A 24,988-nucleotide genomic window follows, 5' to 3' on the forward strand; every position below is an offset into this window, starting at 1 on the left:
GTCCCCATATAATGTTATCAGTCATAATTCTAGTTATTATCTTAAAATGTTGTATGTTACAGAAATAACCAAATTTCCTTGTCAATTGCATTGTCATCCCCAATTTTTAACCATGCCATTTTAATTTTTTTTTTTAAAAGATTTTATTTTTTTAGTTTTTCTCCCCAAAGCCCCCCGGTACATAGCTGTATATTCCCCGCTGTGGGTCCTTCTAGTTGTGGCATGTGGGATGCTGCCTCAGCGTGGCTTGATGAGCGGTGCCATGTCCGCGCCCAGGATTCGAACCGATGAAACACTGAGCCGCCTGCAGCAGAGCACACGAACTTAACCACTCGGCCACAGGGCCAGCCCCTAACCATGCCATTTTAAATCTTCTGTCATTTACAAACAATTATTGTTTTACTCTGCTGCCTTCGCAAGTAAGTTTTATCTTCAGAGAGAATCATGGAAAGGACTCTGACTCTTACTTTAGAATCCAGATTTCTGATGTGCTTTTAGATCATAAAACTGAACTGGGTAAGAAATTATGGAACTCTTACAGAGAGACTGGTGGCTTCGTAAATCTGCTAACAAAATATCAAGAAGAAATATTAATTACATGGGGCTATATGAACTGAGGAGGATGCTTTAATGTTTTCGTTTGCAGATTTTTTTTTTTTTTTTTTAAAGATTTTATTTTTTCCTTTTTCTCCCCAAAGCCCCCCGGTACATAGTTGTGTATTCTTCGTTGTGGGTTCTTCTAGTTGTGGCATGTGGGACGCTGCCTCAGCGTGGTCTGATGAGCAGTGCCATGTCCGCGCCCAGGATTCGAACCAACGAAACACTGGGCCGCCTGCGGCGGAGCGCGTCAACTTAACCACTCGGCCACGGGGCCAGCCCCTTCGTTTGCAGATTTAAAGCGATCATCCGTATTAAGCTATCAACAATTTGGTAAGATATACCTTTGTGAATAAAGATGAAACATTTACTTTTTCTTTCTACCTGATGCCTCTAGAATTCAGAAACCCTCAGGAAGGGCCTCCTAGTTCACATCTGTTCTCCAGTTTAGAGTTAGAATTTTGTTTATTATTATAGGAATTCTTGCTGTTACAAAACATTTGTCTCTTTTGCAGAGCTCAACGTTATAAAAACACCACTAGGATAATGGTCACTCAGTGCTTTCAAATGATTGCTAAGGCTTATGAGCCTTCACTTGAGAAACTTTTAGGAACTACAGACAATGCTTGCCCTTAAAGGAGGTTGATGTAAGACTTTTTTCTCTGCTCTGGCACTCTTGTTGTTGAAATGTGGCCTAAGGCTCCCAAGGAAACCACTTTTTCTCCTACACGAGATACATGACATGCCAAGAATGAGCCTTCCTGGCAATAAGGGACAAACAATGCTTTCATGGCTGATCAGCAATGCTTTAAAATGATTGATCAGTGATGTTTTCAGAGAAAAATCTTGGTCAAAGGGTAAAATGTCACAATTGAGTATAGTGGAGCCGTTTTAAAATGGAGTCAGAATTGCCGCTCCAAGGGCTGGCCCTGTGGCCAAGTGGTTAAGTTCGTGTGCTCTGCTTCGGCAGCCCAGGGTTTCACTGGTTCAAATCCTGGGCGCGGGCATGGCACTGCTTGTCAGGCGACGTTGAGGCAGCATCCCACATGCCACAACTAGAAGGACCTACAACTAAAATATACAACTATGTATTGGGGGGATTAGAGGAGAAAAAGCAGAAAAAAAAAAAGATTGGCAACAGTTGTTAGCTCAGGTGCCAATCTTAAAAAAAAATTAAAAAATAAATAAAATAAAATATCCTTAAATATTGAAAAAAAAAAAAGAAGAGGAATTACCTCTCCAGAGAAACTGCTTTGCTGTCCTGAACCTTGGACTGGGTCAAATATTTGGACTGGAGCAAAATGGCAATTGTTTTACGTGTCAGCAGGAGAACAGACATCCTGATCACAAAGACTGAGCACTGTGGCCTTGCTCAAGATGGAGTCAATAGTCAATCAATGTTTAGCCAAAACTGGGTCTCTGCCTCCACATTTAATTAAAATTCTTTGTAAGACAACCTTCCTCCTTTGCCTTAAAAGCCTCTGACTTTTAGTCCCAAGTGGGACACTATTTGGGTTTCTGTCTGAATCTGTGTTGCCCTAATTGCAATTCTTAGATCCCAGCTAATGGTTTCCCTCTTAAATTGGTTTTTGTTTTCACTGGTTGACAATGGACCCTCAGTTTGAGGGTTGGGTTCTGGTGAGAGGCGCCAGTTTTCTTCTGGCCTCCCCATTTTACCAGGCCCTTGGACAATCCAGAGTAAGGAACGGGAGGCTATTTTAGATGATTCACTAATCACCAGAGCATTTAACCTGCTGGGCAGCATTTGAATACCCTATTCTTTGAGCTGAGTTTTATCGATTTATTGGCTGATCTGCCCATTCCTTTATTTAATGAAGTTAGGAGGTTGAGAGTGGAGAGGGAAAGAAAACTTCCAAAATCTCTAAGGAGAAATTACAGGTGTGGGGTGAGGGGGCTATCAGTGTAGTTAATGTAGGACTCTCAACATCCACCTATAGTCACACCACACACACAATCAGTCTATCTCTCTGTGTTTCTCTCTCTCACACACACACAGAACCTTCTACGTAGTTATCTCCCTAATTTCCCAAGAGTGGCATCTAAGACATTTAGCTGGAAATTAAAGTTGATTTCACAGAACACTATGAATTTCCCTACATGACCCTGTTCCCATATAACCCATTTGGGACAAGTTGGAAAATCATCAGCTATAGTGTCTTGGACTTTTCAGAATTTTTAAGTCCTGGAACCAATGACTCAGGACCATGGGGCTGGAAGAGACTCAGGAATAGTTTGGGGAGAACACGGGGAGGAAACATACAGTGGTGGGCACTGAAGGTTCCCAGAGATGGGGAGTGGGAGACGACAGAGGCCTGTTTTTCTTTCCAGGGTTTTCCAATTCTCCCTCCACCTGCCAGGAACATCATTCCGCCAGAGAAAAGCAGGAGACCAAGAGAGTCCTGAGGCATCAGCTACTTTATTGTTGTGCAGGGACAAGTGCAAGGGCCAGCCCCATGGGCCATAGCGCTGCTACTCCTGGTGGCTTGCTTTATGGGCTACCAGGGCCACCTTGGTCACCAGGATGAGGAACTCCTCGAAGTTAATGGCACCATCCGCAGTGAAGTCCAACTCTTTGAACCAGGCGTCTGCATTCTTTTCCTGTCAAGATTGAGGAGAAAGAGGCCAGTGTCTGAAGATCTCAGGGAGAGCTGAGGCCTGGCTGTCTCCACAGAGCAGCACAGGGGAGCAGTGACTCAGGGCCTCCTCAGAGCCTGGCAGAGAACCCCAACCACACCATCCCCTCCTCACCTTCGTGTACTGGGGACACTCTGTCTCTAACAATTTCTTCAAGTCGTCCCTATAGACGGCGTGGTAATTCCCTTTAACCAGGGAGTACTTGTGGTAGACGTCAATGAGGGAGTCCATGGCTTTCTCCAGGTCTGTCAGCATGGTGCCCAAGGATTTGCCCTGCCTGTAAGAGGGAGTACATGGGGATCCCAGGGTGGGGATGGTGCCTCTGCCCACAGCAGACTGAAGACTAGGGGCATACTCAGAAGGTTCATATCCCAAGTCATGGCTTTGTCCTGGCCTGTACCACCTAACAACTAAAACCCAGTGATGGCTACGGCTATGATGGGAATGGGAGGGACCACATGGATACATGGTTGGGAGGGCTTAGGGTCACACACACACACACACTCTCAAAGTGCCTGCTAACTCTCCCTATGCCCTGTCCCTCTGCCCAAGAAGGGCCTAGCTTGGGAAATGAATATGCCCTCATCCGAAAATGCTAGGGTATTCAGCTTTTTCTCTGTCCCTATCTCACTCTCCTCCTCCAGGAGCTCTGGATTTTGGTCCAGACCTCCCTGAGCTTTCTCTCCCCCTCTCAGAAAAGGCTGCTCCACTCCCTGGCCCTCCCTAAAGGAAGGCCAAAGTGTGGGGCAGACAGGGACGATCGCACTCACCTGGTCTCCCTGAAACAGAGTTGACAGAGGATATGCAGAGCTGAGTGTCGGCTCCCTTTATAGCAGCTGGGCTTGGCCAGCTGCCCGGGGCCTCAGGCCAGTCAGAGCAGCTGCTCACTTCCAGAGTGGCTACGCCTCTGGTTTCCCAACCAGGTGAATGGGGCAATCACTGCGCAGAAGGAAAATTTCTGATGGGGCGGAGGTTAGCGTGGTGAGTGGAAGACAGAAGGCGTTTTCCAGGCAGCAGTGCTCTGCAGGAGAATCTACAAGGAGGCCATGGAGAGGACTCCTTTTGTGGGCCGCTGGCATCCCCTGGCCTGGCCAAGCAGGATGCCCACTCCTGAGTCCTCCCTCCTGATGATGATTCTAATCCCATTCACTGTGTCCTGTCTGTGCATCTCTGAAATGGAATTGAAGTTGAATGCATCATTTTGAATGTATTTGTTTACACACTAAGACCCCTAAAAAGTTAGGAAGACTTCTAGTTGCCGTATTTTTGTAAGGAAAGGGGGAGTATGTCTGTTCTTGTTGTTTTGTGTGTGGTTGAACTCTGTGGGGACGTGTGCTGCTTAAGGACTAAATCAGTTTCTCTCTTGCTGTCCACATCTCTTCCCAACTCTCCTTTGTGTGAAGGTGGGGGTGCACTGTGACCCTGGACATGGAGGCTGGCCTGAGGCCCCTCTGCATGTGTGAGGCACAAGCCGCTGCATCAACACAGCAGGGGCTTCCAGCCCTCTCTGGGATGATTGCATTCTCCACCCTAGGCTCCTGACTAGATCCAAGTTCCTCATGCTCGTGACAAAAGTCCTAAATGGTGTGGTGGGGTCTGGAACTGGGCATTTGGTGTCTAGCAGCTGAACAAAAGAGCTTATGCCATTGGAAAAGACTTCCTCATACTTGCCTCCACTTGGGATCCAGAACCATTCTCCTTAAGTACCAGCCTATCTTCTGGCCTCCTAACCTGGGAGTTCAGCCTAAATTCAACGGGGCTGACAAGGGGAGAGATAGCTACAAACACTTATTGGGCTCCGGCTGGAAGGAAAAAACCATCTCCAACCTGGAAAAACGTAAAATGCTGATGGCTTAAATCTTTCATCTCACACTAGACTCTCTGAATAGAAGCAAGTCCTTGCTCCTTGTTAACCTTCCATCACCTGACAGTTTTGGAATATGGAATATGGGCAGCACAGTGTATTTGATTAACAAATCACAATGGACAAAGAAGCAGTTTATATCTGCTTGATGGGGTAATATGATTTCATAGCCTGTAGAGATGTTAAACCCCTACCTGTTATGGTTTTTATTGCCCTGTCGAAAGTTAAAATAGTCTTATCTCTAACTTAAGAATTTTACTTTGGCATTCCTTTCCTGATTATCTTTCCATATTCTCAAATATTCTTCAAACCATTTTTCAAAAAACTTCTTGCTGATTCTTTCATTAATAAATGAAAACAGGAATTTTGACATGGGCCCACTGATTGTTGATCATTTTGCTTTTTGGCACGAGACTTTGGGATAGCTTGTTTTATTTATTTCTCGTAACAACCCGCTGAGATAGGTAATCACTATTTCGGTTGCATATGAGGAGGTTCAGAGAAGTTAAGAAGCTGGACCAAGTTTACTCATGTGGCAAGTGGCAGAGCTGGGATTAGATGCCCCACTGTCTCCAGGAAAGAAACTCTGGTTCCGATGCAAAGTGCTCTCTTCCAGCCAGCTTCTGTCCTGTGTGCCAAGGCCCTGGCTTCCTCTGCAGCCCTTCTGGCCTCTTCGTCCTCACCGCCTGCAGGGTCTCTGCCATCCACGGGTGAGGAGGAAGGCACAGCAGGTGTCAGCAGGAACTTCCCTCTAGGGTCCTCTCCTCTGTCCAGGACTTCACCAGGCACGCCCCGATTACTGTGGGTTTTTTTCCTGGTGTGAGCAATGCTCCAGTCAACAATCATAGAACAGGAAGGTTGGCATTCTGATTTCCCTAAGGTTTTAGGTGTTGTCTCAGTAACAATTTCCCCTCCCTTCCCCAATGGGGAGACTTCCTTCTGGTCTTAGGAGCTGTAGAAATTCTTAAGTGGCCAATTCTGTGATTTGCTCAATCACGGTCTGAGCTGGCTGCTAAGGTCAGGGCACAGGCCTTTAACAACTCCTTCAAATGATCTGGACCCATCCCTCTTTCAGTGGACTGGAGCCTCCTCCTCTCTCTCCTGAGTCAGCCTATTCAGCAGCAGAAAGCATGGAGCTATCCTGCAGCCAAAGCACATGCAGAGGCTCTTCATGGACCCAGCCCAGCAAAGGCTCCACCCAGGGCAGCTTGCTCAGTACCCTGTTTTACTGTGGCCCATTTTCCCCAGTGCTTTCTAGAGCAAAATATCTAATCAAAATGGGATGCTCTGGATTTCTTTCCTGCTTTGGTTCTAGAACCCTCCAGAATAAAGTGTATCTTCTAAGATCTAATCATAAATATCGTACTTAATGGAGAAATGTTGGACATTTCTCTTTAACGACTGGAAGAATACAGGATGCCCCTGACACAGAGGGGGCAATTTCCCCCCTACTCCTCTTGAGTTCTTTTGGTTGGTCTAATAATTAAATCCACACAAGGTAGGTTAACAAGAGATAAAAACACAAATTCAATTTGTGTATAAAGTTTCCATAAACATGGGATCTAAGAAGTGACCAAGGCAAGCAGCTTTTATACTTTTTAGACAAAGAACAATACAATTGAGAAGGATTGAGAAGACAAAGAACTCAGGCTTGGGTGCTTAATTAGCGAGGAATCTAATCAGAGCTTGTCATCACAGCCTCCTTGGCCCTGAATTCCCATTTCTGGTGCTCAGGGTGTCTCTCTTCCTCCGGGGGCAGGGAGGGCGTGTTTTCATGTGGGAGACTAACTACTGCTTTCCGGCGGGGGGGGGCGGGGGGTGGGCAGAGGAGGTCAGAGCGCCCTTTCTGCACTGGCTGTTTCTCAAGTAACTTTAATTCCAAAGAATCAATATGCCATGTGGCAAAATCTTGGGGCAGCCTGCCCTGAGCCCCAACACCTTTATTACCATTTCTATTTAACAGTTGTATTGGAGGCCCTAGTCAGTGTTATAAGACAAGAAAAAATAAATGATGAGTAATGGGAGCTCTGGAGGCATTAGACATGTGAAGTAAATTAATTCCCTACTGGGCACTCCTGTTTCTGCATTTCATTGCCTCCTTCATTTCTCTTTCTGAATAATTGCTACTTTTGCAGACTTTTTAGAAATGTGCTCCAGCCAAGTTGGACTTAGTACTTTCCATGAGTTTGTTAATATCTTTATTGGAAAACACATTTACTTGCTAGTAACTCTCAGTTTTCTCCATAGGCTGAATTGCGTTCTCCACAGCTTGCATCTGGAACACCAGGCTTGGGGCAGGATAGATGGTACCTTACGCGAGGACTCTGGAGACATCAGCTACTCTGAGTCCCCTCTTCTAGGACAAGGTTCAGAGATTTAGAAATTTACAGTCTGAGTTAGAGACCTCAAAAATAATTTCTGATGCACTTTCCTCTTCTGTTATCTGTTCTGGGTCTCACAGAGAAATAACTTTTCAGCAAATTCAAAAACCACTTTATTTGCCTTCATTTTCCTCCAGAATATTCTGCCAACTGCTCTGTGCTGTCCAAGAGTTTGAAGGTATCCTGTAGGAATCCTTCAAGCTCAGCCCATCCCAGCACTGACATTTGATGGTCAACATCACATCCAGCCATATCAACCAAACTTGTGACACCATTATAGCTAGTGTCTCAAAAAGCAGCTGGCTCCAACTCTGGGGGAGCCAACTGATCTGTGAGACAGATGGAATTCTTCCTCAGAACCCGGAAATGCAATAGGTATGGTTTGGTTAATCACTTATAGTTGTGTGCTTCTTATTTTCCCAGTTAGTTGCTCATGCTCCCACATCTCCTATTAGGAAGATGGCTGATATCTCCTTCTTGAGCCAAAGGCTCCCTCAGGCAAGTGGGGGTCTTGGGATCAATTCTGCTCTCATGAACTAGGGGATAGACAGCAGCAGCCTCTTGTGGTGGCTTCTATTTGCTATGGGACTGATGTTGGAGGCCATTTTTACAATTCCATAGAGGATGTTTGTCCGTCAAGCTGCTGAGATGCCCTCTATAAAGCCCAGGCTCAGCAGTGCTCTGTGGTGGGAAACAAGTTCTGCTATTTCAGTTCCTGTTCTGATGCTCTGGGTGTTCTTACCCAAAGCCCTCAGGAAGGCTGGGTTTGGGAGAGTTTCCATCAGCAGCTCCTACTGTTCCTGTGTCTCTTCTGTCATAGGCGTGGTCTCCCATTTCCCTCACGGTAATTTGACTTCAGGAAACATTTCCTGCCCATGGGTCCAGGTGGTCCAATATGTCTCTCCTACCTCATCACTCCGGGAGATGTCTTTCCCCCAAATTGGCCATCTACACTAGCTAACTGTGCACTGGGAGTCAGAGGGCAGGCATCTCAACACCACCGCCCAACAGAGAAACACAACCAATTCAAGATAGCTCTTGATTCGTCTATTCTGAACAACCGGCTGCAATTCCCTCACCCTCAAAATCATTCCCAGCTGGTCAAGCATCTGCCAGTAGAGGGTCTCTGTTATAAACACTCCTCACTCCAAAAATATCTATGGAGTCCTTTAAAAAAAAGAAAGAAAAAGCCAAAAAAATTAGCTTTATTGAGATCTAGTTCACATACCACACAATTCACCCATTTAAAGTGTTAGCAGTTGTTTCAAGAGGATGGTCAGCTCTTAATAAAGCCTGTTTTGCAAGAGCAAGGAAAGGGGTGCCTTTCTGGAAGGCAGCTCACTGAGAGGGTGGATCCTCGGGGGCACCCAGGAGCCCTACAGGGAACCCGGATGGGGAGTGGATTTCCTGCCATCTCCTTCAGGCCAGTAATTGCTTACATTGATACACCAACCCCAACAGCTGCCACTTCAGAGCCAGGGCCCGGGCTCTGGCGGGGCTCCCACTCAGTCGAGTGGTGTCTCCGATGGTCCCGGCTGCCCTGGGGGTGAACAGCTCCTGTTTTCAGCTTTAGGCCAGTGGTGTGGTGATTTGGTTTGGACACAGTGTGGGCTGATCCCCAGACCAAGTCGTCACCCACGCCTTCTCATCTGCAGGGTCATGGGCTTCTCCAGTTCTGGGGTCCCGGAGGCTGGGAAGGGGCGGCCCTTGTTCTCTATGGAGGAAACCCTCTCCCTCTCGTTCTCTGTGGCGGGATGCAGGCTAGGGGAGCAGAGACCTCCACTGACTTCCGTTTGGATGCCCATGGAGGAGGTGTCTCACCGCCTCTCCCCTCCCTGAGTTTTCACCACCTTCCCCTAGTGTCTCTGCAGCTGGAGCAGGCGGAGGCCCTTGTATTAACTAAGCTGAATCCTTGTGGGTCAGGGAGCTCCATGCTCTCAACTCCTGTGGGCATTAGCCTTAGTCTCTGGAATGCTGATGGCAGATTCACAGAATGGGGTCAAGTCACCAGAAAATGGTCGTCTTTCCCATCGGCAAAGTGAAAGAATGGCCATTTTTGTTTTTTCAAGGCTCTTAGAAACAGCCACTTCCTAGACCTGAGCTCTAGAAGTTCCCACTGGACTGACGTTCTGAGTGGAACTCAAAGTCCCGGTTGGTGCCTTGGGCTGTACAGGGCCCTTAGCTGCCTTCTCCAATAAGCTGCATCCCTCTCTCTCTTCCCTCTTGATATGGACCAGAGCTTTCTTGTCCCTTCTGGAATCAGCCTCGGTGACTCTAGCAGAGCTGGAAGCCCTCAGCACCGACCCTTTGTTCAGGGGTCTCTGCCATGATTCGGCCTGCCTGGTGCCCTGTTGGGCCCTAGTGCCTTCTCCAGGAGCTTTCTGGAGCACAGAATCTGTCATCATCGGTCATCTTCCCAGGGTTCTAGGGAATCCTACCGGCACCATAACTGTTCAGAGCTCCAAGCACACATTGCACGGCCTCTGCTTCTCCACCACGGTTGGAGGCTTTCTCTCCCCTTAGCCCTTGCAGTCCTGCCGGGCATCTCAGGGCCTCCTTCAGCTGTGCTTTCTCTGATGCCTGCCACTCTTACAATTTTCAGCCAGGTTCCCAGTCCTGCCTGGAATGCCTGCTCCCCTGAGGCTGTCACTGTCAAATCCTGTCATCCACACCTCTCCTGGTACCTCACTGGCCACACTGTCTCCCCAGGGGGTTGGTTCTGAGCCACTGAGTGTCCTCATTCCCAGCACACTCCAGGCCCAGGCAGTGAGGCAGCCCCTTCTTGTCCAGGAAGAGCTTCAGCATCTGAAGAAACTCAGAGTCTGAGTGAGAGATGCTAACAAGTCATTTTGGAAGCATGCCTGACCCCTCTTCCTGTTTGCCTGGGTGCTCTCAAGAATTAGACATTTTAGCAAACAGAAAATGTTTTATTTTCCTTCTGTGCTTGCCAGAATATTTTGGCAATCAAAATCACCTGGTATCTGTCCAGGGGACTAAAAGCATCCTGCAGATTCACGGGTGTCTGTTGTTCTATCTTGTCTTGTAATGAACTTACGTGCTCCGCAGAGTCTTCTCTATTCTCAAATGTATATGGAATGCCGTAGTAAAGGGAGGGAGAGAAAGCAAACAAAACTGAGCATCCCGCAGGCTTCCTCCGATGCTGTCTCATCCCCTTTGAGGGGACCCTCAGAGCAGGCGGTGCCACTCCTGTTCAGCGGGTAGAAAGGTACAGGTACAGCACCAGAGGCAGAAGGCCTAGGGGTCTGCTGGTCGACATGGTGCCTCTGGCTCCCAGTACAGGAGCGCGCCCCTAAACCCGCGTGAAGAGGGTGGGTCTAATGTTGAGTGTTCCTACCGCCCAACACAGACACACAAACCAGAGCTCTCCGGAGACTTTGGGGGTGAGGGGTGTGTTTATAACCTCGACTGTGGGGACGGGATCACAGGTGTTCGCGTATGTCCCAACTCATCAAATGGCACACAATAAATATGTGCAGTGTTTTGTATATCAATTATATTCCAATAAGCTGAAAACAAAATAGAGTTAATTTCACCTGAAAAATAAAAAAGGACACAGTGACCTTGGACAGTCACCACCACAGCCAGTTTCCTAGTAGGATCACAGCCTTGTGTCAACATCAGTTATTGAAATCTGGGGAAGCAAGGCAGTCCATGGTGCTGAGTAAGCGGGAGGGGCGTCCAAAATGTAGTTGCAACATAATTCATGTGCTCAGAATAAAACCACCATTACACGTGTCTTGTTTTCCCCATCAATTGCTCATGCCCCTACCTGTCCAGTCTCTCCTCTTGCAGCCTCCCCAACCTGAATTATTCAAACACCCCAGGAGCTTTGTTCCTCCATTGCTGGGACCTGTTCTGCTTCCACATACCAAGGGGCAGGGAACTGGGGTCTGACTCAGTTGTCCCCTAGAGCAGTTCCTTCTCATGGCATAAGGCATGGCTGCTGAAGCCTGGTTGTGTGCTTTCAGGGAGGACCCTAGCCCACTGCTGCAGGGGTGCGCTGCAGGGTGGCCCGGGGCCATGTCCAGGCCTCGGTGGTGCCCCCGTGTGGCCCTGAGGCTCTGCTCCTCTCAGATCGCATTGCTGTGGTAACTGGGCTAACACAAGGCACGCTGAGGGGAGTCTGTGGTGTTGAATGGAGGTCACCAGGCAAGACTCAGGAAGATTTTATGTCAGAGGCTTTGATAACCTCTTCGCACCTGGAGCTTTGATAGTGGTCATCTGCGTCCAACACGATAACTCCTTCTACTGCCGGGTTTGGGGGTTGGGAGGGGAAAGCAGGGGAAGGCGCAGAGCGAATGGTGTCTCCCTTTCTGAAAACCCTGGGATCCTTTTTGGGAATCGATCGAGTGATAGCTTCGAGGCCCAGAACAACTTAGGGAGATGCCTCCCTCCCCTTAGCCTCCCTCCTCCCAAAGGCATAAAGAGCTTCTTTAAGTGGACACTCCACTCGCCCTCACCGGGATAAGCTGGGAACTTGTTAGTTCAAACCATAGGAAGCAAAGTCTCTGCTTCCTGACCCTCCTACCTCTGTTCCCGCCTCACCAGGGAGCCTGTTCAGACTCTGTCTCCCCCCAACTGTGAGCTCAGCGAGGGGGGCCTGTGTCTGTCCTGCTCATGGCTGCTTCCCCCACTGCCTGGCCAGCCAGTGACCAGCAGAGATGAGGGTCCCGGAAGTGTCTGTCAGAGGAAAGAGCCCCGACTCCCCTCTGTCCTCACCCGGGCTCAGAGGTTAGAGGCGATCGGAGACTCTCTCCGCATCTCCAGGGACGGAATCCCTGTAGACTCAGCATCTCCCATCTTTTGAAGCAAGGTCACCCTCCTCCTTGCTAACTTGGGCGCAAGTCTGGCTAGGTCACCAACCTTGCTCAGGTCCCTCTCTGGGCGTCAGTTTCTGCACCTGCGATACAAGGTGCTGGACCAACTCCGAGGGCCCTTCTAACTCTGACCTACCCCTGTGAGTCTAGGAACCCACACCAACCCCTTGTTCTCTGAAGAGCACTTATCACAGAGTCAGGCAGGCTCAGAGGCTCAGCCATCCTCATTGGGCTGCCCACATGGGGGAGGCAGAGTGGGTTGGGCACCCCAGGTGTGCGCAGCCCGCCACCAGCCCCGGGCTAGCACGGGTGGGAAGGCACAGCCTCAAAGGGGGCAGGCAGAGCGGGTGCCAGAGGAGAGGCGGCTGGCTGGCTTGCCCAGGGAGGGCAGGGTTCAGGTGGAGGGGAGGTGAACTAACCAACCAGCTTCCTCCCAAACCAGCTCCAGGCGAGGGCCAAGAATTTCACAGAAAGGCAAAAGGAGCTATGTGAACATTACCTGCCCCACCCCGGCCCCTTTCTGGCAGTGACAGCCCAGCTCAAGGTTACCACCCTGCTCACCTGTGAAGCAATCTTCCCGCGAGAGGACTGTGTGTCCCGGCCCGGAGTGGCCTATAAATGCAGGGCCCGCACCACACAGTCCAACCCTCTGTGTGGCTCCTCGGCTTGGGTAAGTGAGCTGCCAGCGACCTTGGGCAGGAGCCGGCCTGCCTACTTTCCTTACTCCTCCCCCATCTTCCTTTCAAACCGTCCACCAGGAAGCCCTCCTTGATTGACCTGCACACTCTAAAGCCTCCTTCATGTTTTCTTAGGTCCTGTTCTGCTGTTCGTTCTGTCCTCAAATACTCTGCTTCTTGGCATTCTCCAGATATTCTAAACACCATTTCTCCATGTGTGGACAGGGTCGTCTCCCAACTCAGTTGCAGTCCACGTTTTCTTTGTTTCTGTGTTTCCCTCTTCATTCCTGTGAGCAGCCAGTTGGAGGTGTCCAGGAAGCTTGACAGTCTTTTCTTCTAAGAAGCTGAACCCTTGCTTGTCCATCCTCAGACAGAGTGCAGAAAAATGGCGGAACTGTCCCAGATGGAGCGCGACCTAGAGACCATCATCAATGTCTTCCACCAGTACTCTGTGCGGCTGGGGCACCCGGACACCCTGAACCAGAAGGAATTCAAACAGCTGGTTCAAAAAGAGCTAGCGAACTTCCTCCAGGTAGGGCTGGACTCCTGGCAGGTCTGACCCGGCCTGGTGAGAGTCTGGGCTGAGCATGGAGGATGGGGTGCATCTGCAACTATCAAAGAGAAAATTCCAGCTCCTTCCACCCCTCCTCCAGAGGCAGCGGGGGCCCTGTCACTGGAAGTGCTGGAAGTTAGACGCCCGAGAGGGTCAGGAAAGACTGACTGACTGAGCATGTGCTGTGTGTCAGGTGCTGTCCCGGGCAGGGTCATGTAGTGGTGAACAGAGACCCACTGTCCTGATGGGAGAGACACACAGCAGAGATTGTGACCAACGCAGAGCACAGATAAACCCGGTGCCCACATGTGCCTGAAAGAAAACAAGTGAGGGTGCTGTGGGTGATTGGGGCTGGATGGGGAAAGGTGACTCCTTTGGTGGACAGGAAGGGCCCCGCTGAGGAGGCGACATTTGAGCTGAGAGGGGAACACTGAGGAGGGAAGCAGCTGAGGACGACCCTTGGCAGAAGGCGAGGAGATGCTAAGCCTCAGCTGGGACCTGAGGAGAAGACCTGAGAGGGCTTTCTCATCCCAAGGGTCTCATGGGAATCACACGCTTGGGGAAGGACCCAGCCCAGCACTGCATGTACAAAGCACTCAGTACCGGTTTTTTTCCCTGGTCTGAAAATGATTAGGCAGTTGTACGACAAAGGAGGATTAGTTCCACTGGATCTTATAGTCTTCTTTACAAATGTGGGGACTTTGGGGAAACTGAGGCCTGGACTAAGAAGGATGGGACATTGGGTCCCAGGCTCAGTTCGGATCCTGGAGAAGGCCAGCTTTCCCTGGAGCCCCTCCCCACCTTGGAAAAGGTGGAGAATGCAGCACTAGGAGGTCTTGGGGACGCTGACAGCACCTATAGGGGGCAGCTCAGAAAGCAGGACGCTGGCTCAGGGCAGACAAGAGAGGGTACAGCCAAGAGCTTGTGTGGGCATGGCTTTCTGCCCTGTGACCCCTTCACCCGCCCCATCCCCCGACATCCTCTGCCAGAAGCAGAGTGACAGGCCCGGAGGGGAAGCTGGGACCTGGCCCATGGGAGGCTCAGGAGTGATGCTCTTCCTTGCAGCCATGGCTAAAGTGCAGGAAAGCAGACCGTGTTGAAGCGCAGCAGGAGCAGGAAGGGCTGCGCATTGAGCTGGCACCCCAGGTTCTGGGGAGGGGCCTTAGCTGAGGGGTACCTGCCAGTGGGTGGCAGTCTTGTAACCAACTCCCTTCTGCCACGCCTTGACCCTTCACCTCACCTCCCGCCCCCTTGTGTGCCTTATCAGCCTTTGGGGGCAACACAGCACCCACATTGCTCTCCGTCCACACACAAGTTCGGAACCATCTTGTTTTACTCAGGTGCTCCCCATTGTGCAGGTTGAAATGAGTGTCACTAATTAGTGACCCCCAGGGGGCAGGGAGGGGCAGGGACCAGGAGGGAGCCAAGTGGACAGGAGTGCGGGGAATGGGACCAGAGCGGGCTCTGAGTGGGATCAGAATGTGCATTTCCACCTTCTGCCCCCAAGCCTCGTCAATCTGCAAAAGCTGATGACCCTTCCAAGACAGTTTCCTCATGTCTTCCTCAAGGAAGATACCAAGTCTCTGTTAACATCTTTATGAGGACCAAATGAGGTGACGTTTCTCTCCTTACTGATTTGTGACCTCAGGCAAGGTGCTGGACCTCAGTTCCTCTTCTGTAAACAGAGAGGATCACGGTGCCTGAATTGTCTGTGGAACGAGCAGGAAAGTGTCCAGCACACGCTCAGTGTCTCCTATGCTGTGGGTGCTCAGCCGTGGTCAGTTTTAATTTTTGAATAGAGTCCCAGGAGCCAGGTGTCCCTGTGCCTTTGCCATTAGGTCATTTGCTGTGCTCCCTGTCCCCAGCCCTGGCCACATCCTGCCCTGACCATCCTGTGTCCTCCTCCCACAGAATGAGCAGAAGGATGAAGGAGCCATAAATCATATCCTGGAGGACCTGGACACTAATGAGGACAAGCAGCTCAGCTTCGAGGAGTTCATCATGCTGGTGATCAGGCTGACGCTCGCCTCCCACCAGAAGATGCACGAGAATGCCCCGAAACTACCAGGCCACCACCATGGAGGAGGCCTCGGGGATGGTGGCTCCCAACATGAAGACAGCCACGAGGGCGATGGCCACAGCCACGAGGGCCACGGCCACAGCCATGGAGGCCATGGCCACAGCCACGAGGGCCACGGCCACAGCCATGGAGGCCATGGCCACAGCCACGGAGGCCCCGGCCACAGCCACTAATCTGGAGGCCAGGCCACCCTGCCCTGCCCAACTAGGGCACAGTGCTGTGTGCCATACACCTTAGCTGAAGGATGAAATAAAGTCTTCCTCCAAGCCAGTGTGCTGTGTGCTTCTCCCACCATCCCCTTCCCAACCCGGCCCTGCAGAGGTCTGGGACTTAGACGGCCCAGCCTCTTTACTGGGGCTCAAGCCCTTACTTCAGTAATAACAAATGAGGAGCAGTGACAATGTGGGGCTGTCCTGAGCCCCTTGGGCTCACCTCCCCGACTGTTTCCTCAGCTGTGACTTCAGGTCCTAGTCACCCCGCCCCAGCTCAGGACAACCTAGCCAGCCTGTGAAAATGCCCACTGTCATCATAGAAAGCAAAATGAGAGTATCCTTTCCTCTTGGTTTGGGGCAGCTAAAGACTGCCAGTCATCGAGCCCTTATGTTCCAAATGAGGAAAGCAGGCCTGGAGTGGAGAAGGCACCAGTCGAGAGCCCACAGTGGTAGAGCTGGTCACGATGGCACAGAGAGAAAAGGGCGTGAATCCACCTTCTCCTGGGGCTGGATCTCCAGCTCCTTCTCCGGTGCTGAACGTGAAGGAAGGAGCAGCCGGCCCTTTTGGCTCTCCCACGCCACCTGGTTTGATCGGGGCCCCAGGCTGCCTACTGTGGACCGAGGGGGTCCCTGTTCTGAGGGCGCAGGGCTCCGCTGCGGGTGCAGCAATTTGAGGGCTCTGACTCGAGGGCATGAGGGTGTTTCCGGGAACCACTAAGTGGGGAGCTTGGGGAGCTGACTTTAGAAGCCCCCGGGCCCTCCCCTGTCTGACTTGGGGATGCAACCGCTGGAGAGACTCACTCTGACAGCCCTGTGCCCAAGCCTCATGTCCCGGGGTGGTCACCCCTTCTGAATGCAGCTTGGTACAGGGGAAAGAGAACTGACCAGAGACGGGGGAGCCTGGGTTCTTCCCGTGGCCTCACCAGGACGAGATGCTTCCAGTAGGGTGGGGAGGGAAGGCCCCCCCCTCGACTGCATCTGACAGCCTACTTATCACAATGTGCCCTAAATGTTCGTGACTCTGCCTCCCCTCTAGACTGAGAACTCCATGAGGGTAAAGTGGCATCTGTCTTTGCTTTGTTCCCAGCACCTAGGGGAGTGGCGGGTAATGGCAGGTTCTCAGCAGCATTGCCGGTGCAGGTGATCTGAAGCTCCCTCATCGCCGTGCTCTCTTGTCAGGAGCAGGTGTGGAGAAGGAGGGAGGCAGAGGGTGGGCTTAAACCTGCAGATGGAAGGCTTCTGGGCACCATCACGGAACCTCAAACTGGAGGAGGGGCTGCGAGGTGCTGGGAATCCAGAGCCCCCAGGCTTTACTCAGTCATCTGGCCTTCACGGTTGCACAGAGAAGCTTCTATTCCAAGAAAAGTGTTTGTCTTGAAAAAGATTTGAATATCGTTGATTTAGCTCAGCCTGCCCCACCCGTATGACTGAGTGATTCTCCCCAGCACCCCTGCCACGTGTCTGGCCCGGCCCTTCCTGAACTCCTGCAGGAAAGGGAGCTTCCTCCTTGGCCCCGACACTGACGAAGTGTTTTGTTACATGGGCCACAGTCTGTCTCCTTGTGTCTGCCGAGCATTAACCCTGGTTTCCTTCCACATCCTTGGACACAGTATGAGTCTCCCCTTCCCTTCACGTGGCCAGCCACCCATTCTTAGAACATTTCCCAAAATCACATCCAGGCTGTCTCCAGCCTCTGCACCTTCGCACCAGGAATGCTGTCCCCACCCTGGGGTCTCCAGTAAGTTCCTTAGGACCCACGAAGGCCCAGAACCATTGTCACTGCCTCCATGATGTCTGCCCTGACCACCTCAGGTATATGCATCTTCATCCTCCTCCAGGCCCCTAGAACTCTCTGACACTCCTACCATTGCACTTCCAGTGCGGAATTATAAGCCCTTATCTGCAAGTCTGACGATGGCCCTGAAGGCAGGGATTGTGGCTGACCTGCCCCATATCCCCAGGTGCCAGAGTGGAACACGCTCTCAGTGAGCTTTCTGGATGAGCGAGTGAAGTCGGGTGGTCCTAGGAGCCTATGGAGCTGGAGGCTGTGTGGTGAGAGTGTGAGGTGGGGCAGTTTGGGCATTAGGAGGATGCCCTCAGCCTGGCCACCTTGAGGCTGGGAGAAGGTGGAGCAGCTGAGCAGCAGGACGACAGGCACAGAGCTTCTGAGATGCCAAGCTCTCCATCTGCCTCCTCTCTCTGCTGGCTCAGTCCCAGAGTAGGAGGTGGTTCTAGAGCCCAGGGGAAGGTCTGGCCAGAAGCCACTCTCACAGGCCCTCTGGGATCCCTTTAAACATAGTTCGAGAGAGCTGGTCAAGTTGACTTAACCACTGCCATCCCATTAGCCCTTCTGTTCCAAAACTCGGGTTCTGTTGAGTAGAGGGGAGCCGGCTCCACCCTGGGATGAGGAAGGAGAGTGTCGGTGTCCAGTTCGGATTCTCACTCCAGGTGAGAATGGCTGAGCACCCCTATGGTTCTTGAGTCCTTTTGGGAAGAAGACCTTTGGGGGATTCCCCGGCATCCTGGTGACTAAGGGACAGAGAGCCTGTGGTGCATGCCGGCTTCCCAGTTCCTCTAAGGGGCGTTGCCCTGCTTGGCAGTGGAGCCTGAACCTCTGGATGCCTTTGTGGGAGGGGTGAGGAGGAACAGTGGCAGCCAGAGCTGCCAGACTCTGCCCAGACACCTCACGAAGCTCTGACTGTGCTCTGGGTCCTGGGTGTTGCGAGATGCTTCCAGAACTGGGGGGAGAGAGGAATTCTCTAGTCATTCACTTGTTTGTCCACTCATCCACTCACTCAACAGACATTACTTGTGGACTTACTGTATGTGGGGCGTCACAGAGTGCTGTGAGGGGTGCCCAGGAGAAGTCGGGCCCCACCCTGTCATTAAGGAGTCCCAGGCCTGCAGGGTAGATAGCACAGCTCCCCAGATGACTCCAACGTGGAAAGTGAAAGGCCAGAGAGGGGTCACGTTTGGTGGGACTGTGACGGGGGAAGGCCGTCCTGGAGCTGGGCTGCCTCCCTGAGGGGGCGAATATTTGAGCCACATCAAGGCTGGTGGTGCTGGTGCCACAGCATCAACCTGCTGGTGCCTCAGAAAGAGGAGGGCGCGTGTGTAAAGGCCTGGAGGGGGGCAGATGTGGGGCTGGAGCAGGATGAGCAGCCCAGGGGCTGTTTGAGGGGGAGGCGGGAGATACAGAGGGGAGCAGGGCAGACCCCTGGCCAAGAGCCTACGCTTTCCGCAGGAGAACGGGGGCAGAAGCACTGGAGCTCTTAGGGGGCACAATGACAGAGTCACACTTGTATTTTAGGAAAGTCTCTGCATCAGTGGTTTGTGGGATGGCTTTAGGGTGGGACTGAGATCACGGGCACTAGGCCCTGCAGGAGGCTGCCACCACAATCCCAGTGAGAGCCAGAGAGAGACCGGGGCGGCGCTTCTCAGAGAAGCCGAATGCAGCCAGATCCCAAGGTGCCCCAGGCCCATCTCAACTGGCAGGCGTGTCCTGCAACCCCACAGGAGAGAGAGAGTTTGTGCTGTTTCCCTGAGAAAGGCCTCAGCGTTCACCAGTCCAGTGAGGCAATCTTGGCACAAGCCCTGCTCTGAAGTAAACTCCAGAATCCTCCCTCGACGCCCTGCCTCCCCTCCCTGCAGTTGTTGAAAGCATATTTCGGAAAGCCCTGTGTTGTGGATTATGACTTTCCAGTTACCAAAGCGACCGAAACTGACTGACAGCAGGACTGAAACAACTGGTTGCTTAACCTGTTGCCTCTGGGCCTGAAACAACAGGCCTGGACCAACCCCTCTCCCGCAAGTCTTGGGTCAGCCCCAAGGCCGTGTGGACCCAACCCCCGTCTTCAGAGATCCCACCACAGGAGAGATGGGGAGAGTGAGCACCCGGAGGGCCGCAGGGCCTCTCTCTGTGAGCACCCGCAGGATGTCCTTTCCTCTGCGAGGTCTCCCATTTTTGCCCATGTGCCCAGAACTGACTGTACAGTGAGGAGGGGTTGTTGCCAAGCTGAGGTGAGACGAGGAGGACGGTGGCCCAGCAGCAGGCTCAGTCGGGTAGCAGGACTCTGGCACGTGGTGTGGGGCAGCCCAGCCCAGTTCCAGTGTATTCCCTCCCTCTCCACTCCCTGCTCTCTCCCTTTTCTTGATGATCCGTCCCTCGTCTCTCCTGCCCTTCCTGCATTCTCTCTCTGAGCCTTTCCCTCACTTGCTGCCTTCCACCCTCCTGGTCTCGGTGGTGAGGTGCCGTCCCAAGTAGCTGGGCTCCTTCCAGGGACGGAAATGCCTTTGAGAGGGAACTAGGTCACATCTGACCAGGGATGACTCTTCCAAATCAGAATTGGCTCAGCTTCCGAGGCACCTGTTCACAATGGAAGGAGAACATTCCAAGGGGAAAATAGTAGAAGGACCGAGGGTGTTGAGTCTGGAAAAGCGAGGCCGGAGGTCATGACAACTGCCTTCAAATATTGCCGAGGTCTGAGGAGAGGGGTCTGCTCCACAGCAGGGCCTCCCAAACCCTCTGTGAGGGCTCATCTGCTTCCCACCTGGTCCTCCCCCGACCCCACAAGCAGCTCACTTGCATTTTATATCAGCTGTTCATTCCCTCAGTGAGAAAACAGTAACTGGGTTCAATTAAACCAACATGGGGCAGGTGCTCATTCATTCGGCTTATATTCCTGGAGGACCAAGTGCACGCAGGGCACTGTCCCAGGTGCTGGACCAGCAAGACAGGGCAACTCCCTGCTCTCTGAGAGCTTACGTCTAGGGCAATGTCGGGCAGTAAAGAAGCCATGGAATCAAGACAGATAATTTCAGATGGTGACAAGTGCCACAAAGAAAATGAAAGAGAAGACACGATAAAGGGACTGTTGGGTGAGGTGGGGCCTCCCCGGGAGATATCAATGGAAATGAGGCTTGAAGGACAAGTTCTTTGGGAAACTTCTGGGGGGTTTAGCCAGGTAAGTGAGAATAGTATGACTTCTGTTTGGCGAGGATCATTCTGCTGCTGTGTGGAGGAGTTGGGGGATCTGGAGCAGAGGCTTGGGGACCAAATAAGATGCTGTTGAAGGATTTATGGAGCCTGATCCTCAAGTCAAACATGAGCTCCCCTGCCCTCAAGGAGCCCCCAGTCTAACAGGAACAACTGATGCCAAATAGATATTTTCTATACTATCTTGTAGGTAGAGGTGTGTGACAAGCACAAGACGCCCTGGGAGCATGGGGCGGACGGGTGCTTTTTCCCCTTCTTTGTGGCTAGGGTGGAGGCAGGGTGGAGGGAAGGAGGGTTGAAGAAACTCCCCAGATTAATGCTGTGTTGAGCTTTGAAAGGGTCAGGGTTGACCATCTCTACACCCAGCGCTGTTGTAGGTAATGAGAGAAATCAGAGAAGCAGAGAAGCCAGGGCCTCGTCCTGCAGATCTTCACAATCCAGTTGCTTTCCTTCAACTTTGAAGGCGTCGTATGTTGACCAAGTTACAATGGCCAGTCCTAGCCGTTCTTGCCCCAGGGGCTTCTGGTAGCCATCCATTGAATCCAGATCCTTCACCAGACTTCCAAAGCACCAACACACCAGTTGTCTTGGTTTGCCAGCAGCCTGCCTGAAATGTCTTCCTGAAGGGCAAGTGGTTGCACACACAGCACCCAAGAGTGGCATAGGTTTCCCTTATCACAGAATAATGCCCTTGCCCAGAGGGCTCTGTCAGACCAATGGCCCTGCAGGAGCCCAAGAGTGTGACAGGCAGGTAAGCCCCAGAGTCCTTACATTGAAATCTCTGGATGGGAGGTGGCAATATGGTGGGTGGGTGAGATCTCTGGAGGATGTGACCTGTGGGTTGGGCCTTGGTGGACAAGCAGGAGTCCTAGAGCTAAAGGTGGGCCCAGCAGCCTGGTGCCTATAGCAGAATAGACACTTCTGAAATGTTTGTGAATGAGGGAAGAGAGGGCACTTCAGACAAAGAGAGCAATGGGACAGTAGGTGCGGCACCTGAGAAGTCTGGAATTTCATGGGGAAAATGGAGCACATTCTGGAGACCAGGGCAAGAGGCTGATGGAGATGCTGGAGAGGACAGGTCCAGGCTCTGAGGTCCCGTGTTTCTTACAGTCCTCATGTCCATCTCCTTGTTTCGTGGTTCTGCCATAGTCAGGGGGCAAGGCTTTGCATTTTCATGGAGGGACTAGAGGTGACGTAGCCCAAACACGCCCTTTACAGATGGAGAGATGGAGGGCAGAGCAGGGAGGGCACCTGCTCCAACTCTCTGAGCTGTGAGGTTGGTGTGCTGGGCGTCTAGTCAAGTGCACTGGATTCCAGGTTGAGGGCTCCCTTATGATCCTCAGGTGCCTCTCCCAATGTATTTTGATCAAGTTTTGGGGCCCTTACAATCTTTCTAAATATGATTTAAGTTCAATTTGTGGTTCAGTTGGCTGTTTGAACAAAATTGTGGCTGGTGAATGTTTTCCCAAATACTCTAGGTCTTGTTCTTGTTGGTTGGTTGTTGGTTTTCACCATCTGGAATACTATACACCTATCAGCAGGGTCACAGATATCTGTGAGGCATGAAGCAAGGACCAAGTTTGCAGAAAACAGCTGGGTCCAGTTTAAAGGCATTTACAGGATGACAGAGGCTCCCGGCCCTTGGGTACTTGTGTGACACAGGTCAGCTTTAACTATCCAACTTAGCCCTAAAAGTAACCTCAGTCTTTGCTTTTACCTAAAACTCCCTTCCCCGGTTGTGGCTGTGGTAGAGAGAGAGCTGACCCACTCTCACTATTGTCTCCTACATAAAGTAGTGTCTACCTCTTAGTGCTAATGTCTGTTGAGTGCTTACTCAGCATCAGGTGCTGTACTAACTGCTTTCCAAGTGCTGTCAGATGACCTCATCCTCACATCAACTCTGGGAGAGAGGTGCTACTCTTGTCCCCATTTTATCGATGGGAAAACTGAGGCTTGGAGATTTTAAGTAACTTGTCAAGGTCTCACAATTAGGAAGTGGTAAAACTAGGATCTGAACAAAGAAATATAACTTCCTCCTCATACTCTTGGCCAGGACCCTTTAGGTGCCCAAGAATACCCTTCTACCAACCCTTCTACAACTTATTCCATGTTCTCCTCCATCCCATGGAAGGATCTCAGAACGTTAACACTGATGACACCTGGGTGTCCACCTACTCTAAACTCTTCTAAGTGAATTTTGTGAATTCCTTTGGATTCTTCAAAAAGGAAGAAAACAGAGGTCCAGAGAGGCAAAGTGATTTGCCCAAGATCACTTAGCAAGTGAGGGCTTTCCCTGAGTGCTCCCCCGTTCTCATCTGCTGATGGAAGCCTTCTAGGCTTGGGCCATTCCAGGACCACTTTCTCTGGGTCCTGAATTTATTTGTCTTCTGCCTATTTCACTTCAGCCCATCTTCAGCCTTTGCAACCATCCCCATGCCCTGGAGAGGGGTCTCCACAGGCTCCTCTTCCTCCGGTACTTTCCATACTTCCCTCCTGACTTGGCTTTGCCTCAGATCCACATCTCATAGATCAGTAGTTTCCTTGGATCGGTGGTCCAGCAGACCTCCATCCCAGGCCTCTGTCATCAGGATTTCCTTTCCCGTCCACCTACCCGACCCCTGGACCTGCATCCTTGGCAGAAGACGCCTCCAGCTTCCCTTAACACTGTGCACCTCCTTCTATTAAGCCAGACTGCCTAGCACCTGCTTTATGATAGTTGATGTCTCTGCATCTCCTCCAGATTATGATCTCCTTGAGGCCAGGGCCTTATTCATGGTTCTACCCTCAGTGCTTAGCATGTTGCCTGGTCCACAGTTTATGCTGAGTGAATAAATGCTAAATAAATAAAAGCATGAATGAGTGAATGAACAAATGAATGAACATCAGGTCTGTTCACCATTGCCCTGTGGTTTTGCTTGGAGCCACTGACTGTGATTACATGTAATCACATAATATATAGTATATGATTGTATGTAATCACATTATACATATCATTACACATTATATATATTATATATGATGTATTTGATTCAGGTGGAAAATAAAATAGAGGGAGGAGAGGGAAGGGAAGAAGGATCGGGAGAAGCCTGGAAAGAGGAGGTAGACTGAAGCCAGGGACTCCACATTTACTGTGTGCCATCCACAGAGAGGAGTCCTCACTGCAGAATCCCACGTCATTGGTGGGTCCCTTGTCTCTAAGCCCGTGGCAGGCAGATGGTTATTCCAACCTCTGCAGGGCTGAGGGACTCAAAGTTCTCACCCTTAGCCTGACACACCGGAGCCCCTGTCCCCGACTGGGTTTCTCACTGTAACCAAGGTCCTCAGTTAAGAGTGAGGGGACACAAAGGGTAGGTTCTTCTCCTCAAGGGTGCTATTCATCAAAGAGGGAGGCAATTCTGCTGGTGCCTAAATAGAGGCAACTGTCCTGACTGTGTTTTTAGTCACTGGGAAGGAGCCATAGCAGTTTCTTCACATGGCTATTCAAACACAAAACAAAACAAAGCAGAACAGAGGCTTATTTGCACCCGGTCAAACCAGCACTCCTTTCCCATCCCCAGGACAGACAGCCTATGTCCTCACATCCCGCTGATGCCTTTGGAGCTTTTCTCCTTCTAGAGAGCAGTCAAGGCCCGTGCAACTTGATTTTGCCCTCCCCCATCAGTGGTGACTGTTGTTCCATCTGATACCCAGTGACAAATTGAAATGGCAAGCAACAGGATATATTGGAGTATATGAGGAAGCCATTTGGTATAAACCTAATTCGGCCTGACTTTGTTTTTTTTCCAAAAGGGCCTGACTGTGGCTGTTGAGCACGCATTGCATATCTACTTTAAAACATTTCCTATGGCAAGAACGAATGGCCTTAAGATAAAGGTGCAACTTCCCCCCACATTGGCATTTCCTTAAGGATAAGCATCTTTCCTTGGCTAGGAACTGATTGCTGTGCTCACCTTTGACCACCCAGCTCACCTGTGACCACCCAGCTTGAGACAACAGACTGCCACCCTGCTGTGTTCACCCAGACAGCAGACCTACCTGCTGTTTCCATCAATCGCTGTGCCGACAGAGCAGTCTCGTGACTATTGCAAAAGGGACATTTCAATCCTAGGTGAAATATCCTCTCTGGGGGTATATA

General features: G+C 51.2%; 2 protein-coding genes across 4 annotated transcripts; one reads left to right on the forward strand and one right to left on the reverse strand.

The window, feature by feature from the left end:
* Positions 1-3,015: 3,015 nt before the first annotated feature.
* Positions 3,016-4,422, reverse strand: LOC139081449 (protein S100-A8-like). The gene is made up of 3 exons (XM_070607216.1): positions 4,023-4,422; positions 3,367-3,529; positions 3,016-3,216 (listed from the first exon to the last, which is right to left on the reverse strand). The coding sequence occupies exons 2-3, from the start codon at positions 3,505-3,507 to the stop codon at positions 3,088-3,090; spliced, it is 270 nt and encodes an 89-aa protein (XP_070463317.1). The 5' UTR covers positions 3,508-3,529; positions 4,023-4,422; the 3' UTR covers positions 3,016-3,087.
* Positions 4,423-12,831: 8,409 nt separating this feature from the next.
* LOC139081450 (protein S100-A9-like) lies at positions 12,832-15,915 on the forward strand. 3 transcript variants are annotated; one of them, XM_070607218.1, is made up of 3 exons: positions 12,832-13,005; positions 13,383-13,544; positions 15,477-15,915. In XM_070607218.1, the coding sequence occupies exons 2-3, from the start codon at positions 13,398-13,400 to the stop codon at positions 15,816-15,818; spliced, it is 489 nt and encodes a 162-aa protein (XP_070463319.1). In that variant the 5' UTR covers positions 12,832-13,005; positions 13,383-13,397; the 3' UTR covers positions 15,819-15,915. The 3 variants fall into 3 exon arrangements, with proteins under 3 accessions (XP_070463319.1, XP_070463318.1, XP_070463320.1); XM_070607217.1 differs by having other exon boundaries at positions 12,885-13,005; positions 13,387-13,544; XM_070607219.1 differs by having other exon boundaries at positions 12,984-13,005; positions 13,310-13,544.
* The last annotated feature ends 9,073 nt before the right edge of the window (positions 15,916-24,988 follow it).

The sequence above is a fragment of the Equus przewalskii genome, unplaced genomic scaffold, assembly GCF_037783145.1.
Source record: "Equus przewalskii isolate Varuska unplaced genomic scaffold, EquPr2 ChrUn-10, whole genome shotgun sequence".
NCBI lineage: Eukaryota > Metazoa > Chordata > Mammalia > Perissodactyla > Equidae > Equus > Equus przewalskii.

Coding starts and splice junctions, on each gene's coding strand:
- LOC139081449 (XM_070607216.1), bottom strand. CDS start 3,507: ATGCTGACAGACCTGGAGAAAGCCATGGACTCCCTCATTGACGTCTAC. Junction 3,217..3,366: donor AGTGTCCCCAGTACACGAAG/GTGAGGAGGGGA, acceptor CAATCTTGACAG/GAAAAGAATGCAGACGCCTG.
- LOC139081450 (XM_070607217.1), top strand. CDS start 12,954: ATGCAGGGCCCGCACCACACAGTCCAACCCTCTGTGTGGCTCCTCGGC. Junction 13,006..13,386: donor TGTGTGGCTCCTCGGCTTGG/GTAAGTGAGCTG, acceptor ATCCTCAGACAG/AGTGCAGAAAAATGGCGGAA. Junction 13,545..15,476: donor AGCTAGCGAACTTCCTCCAG/GTAGGGCTGGAC, acceptor CTCCTCCCACAG/AATGAGCAGAAGGATGAAGG.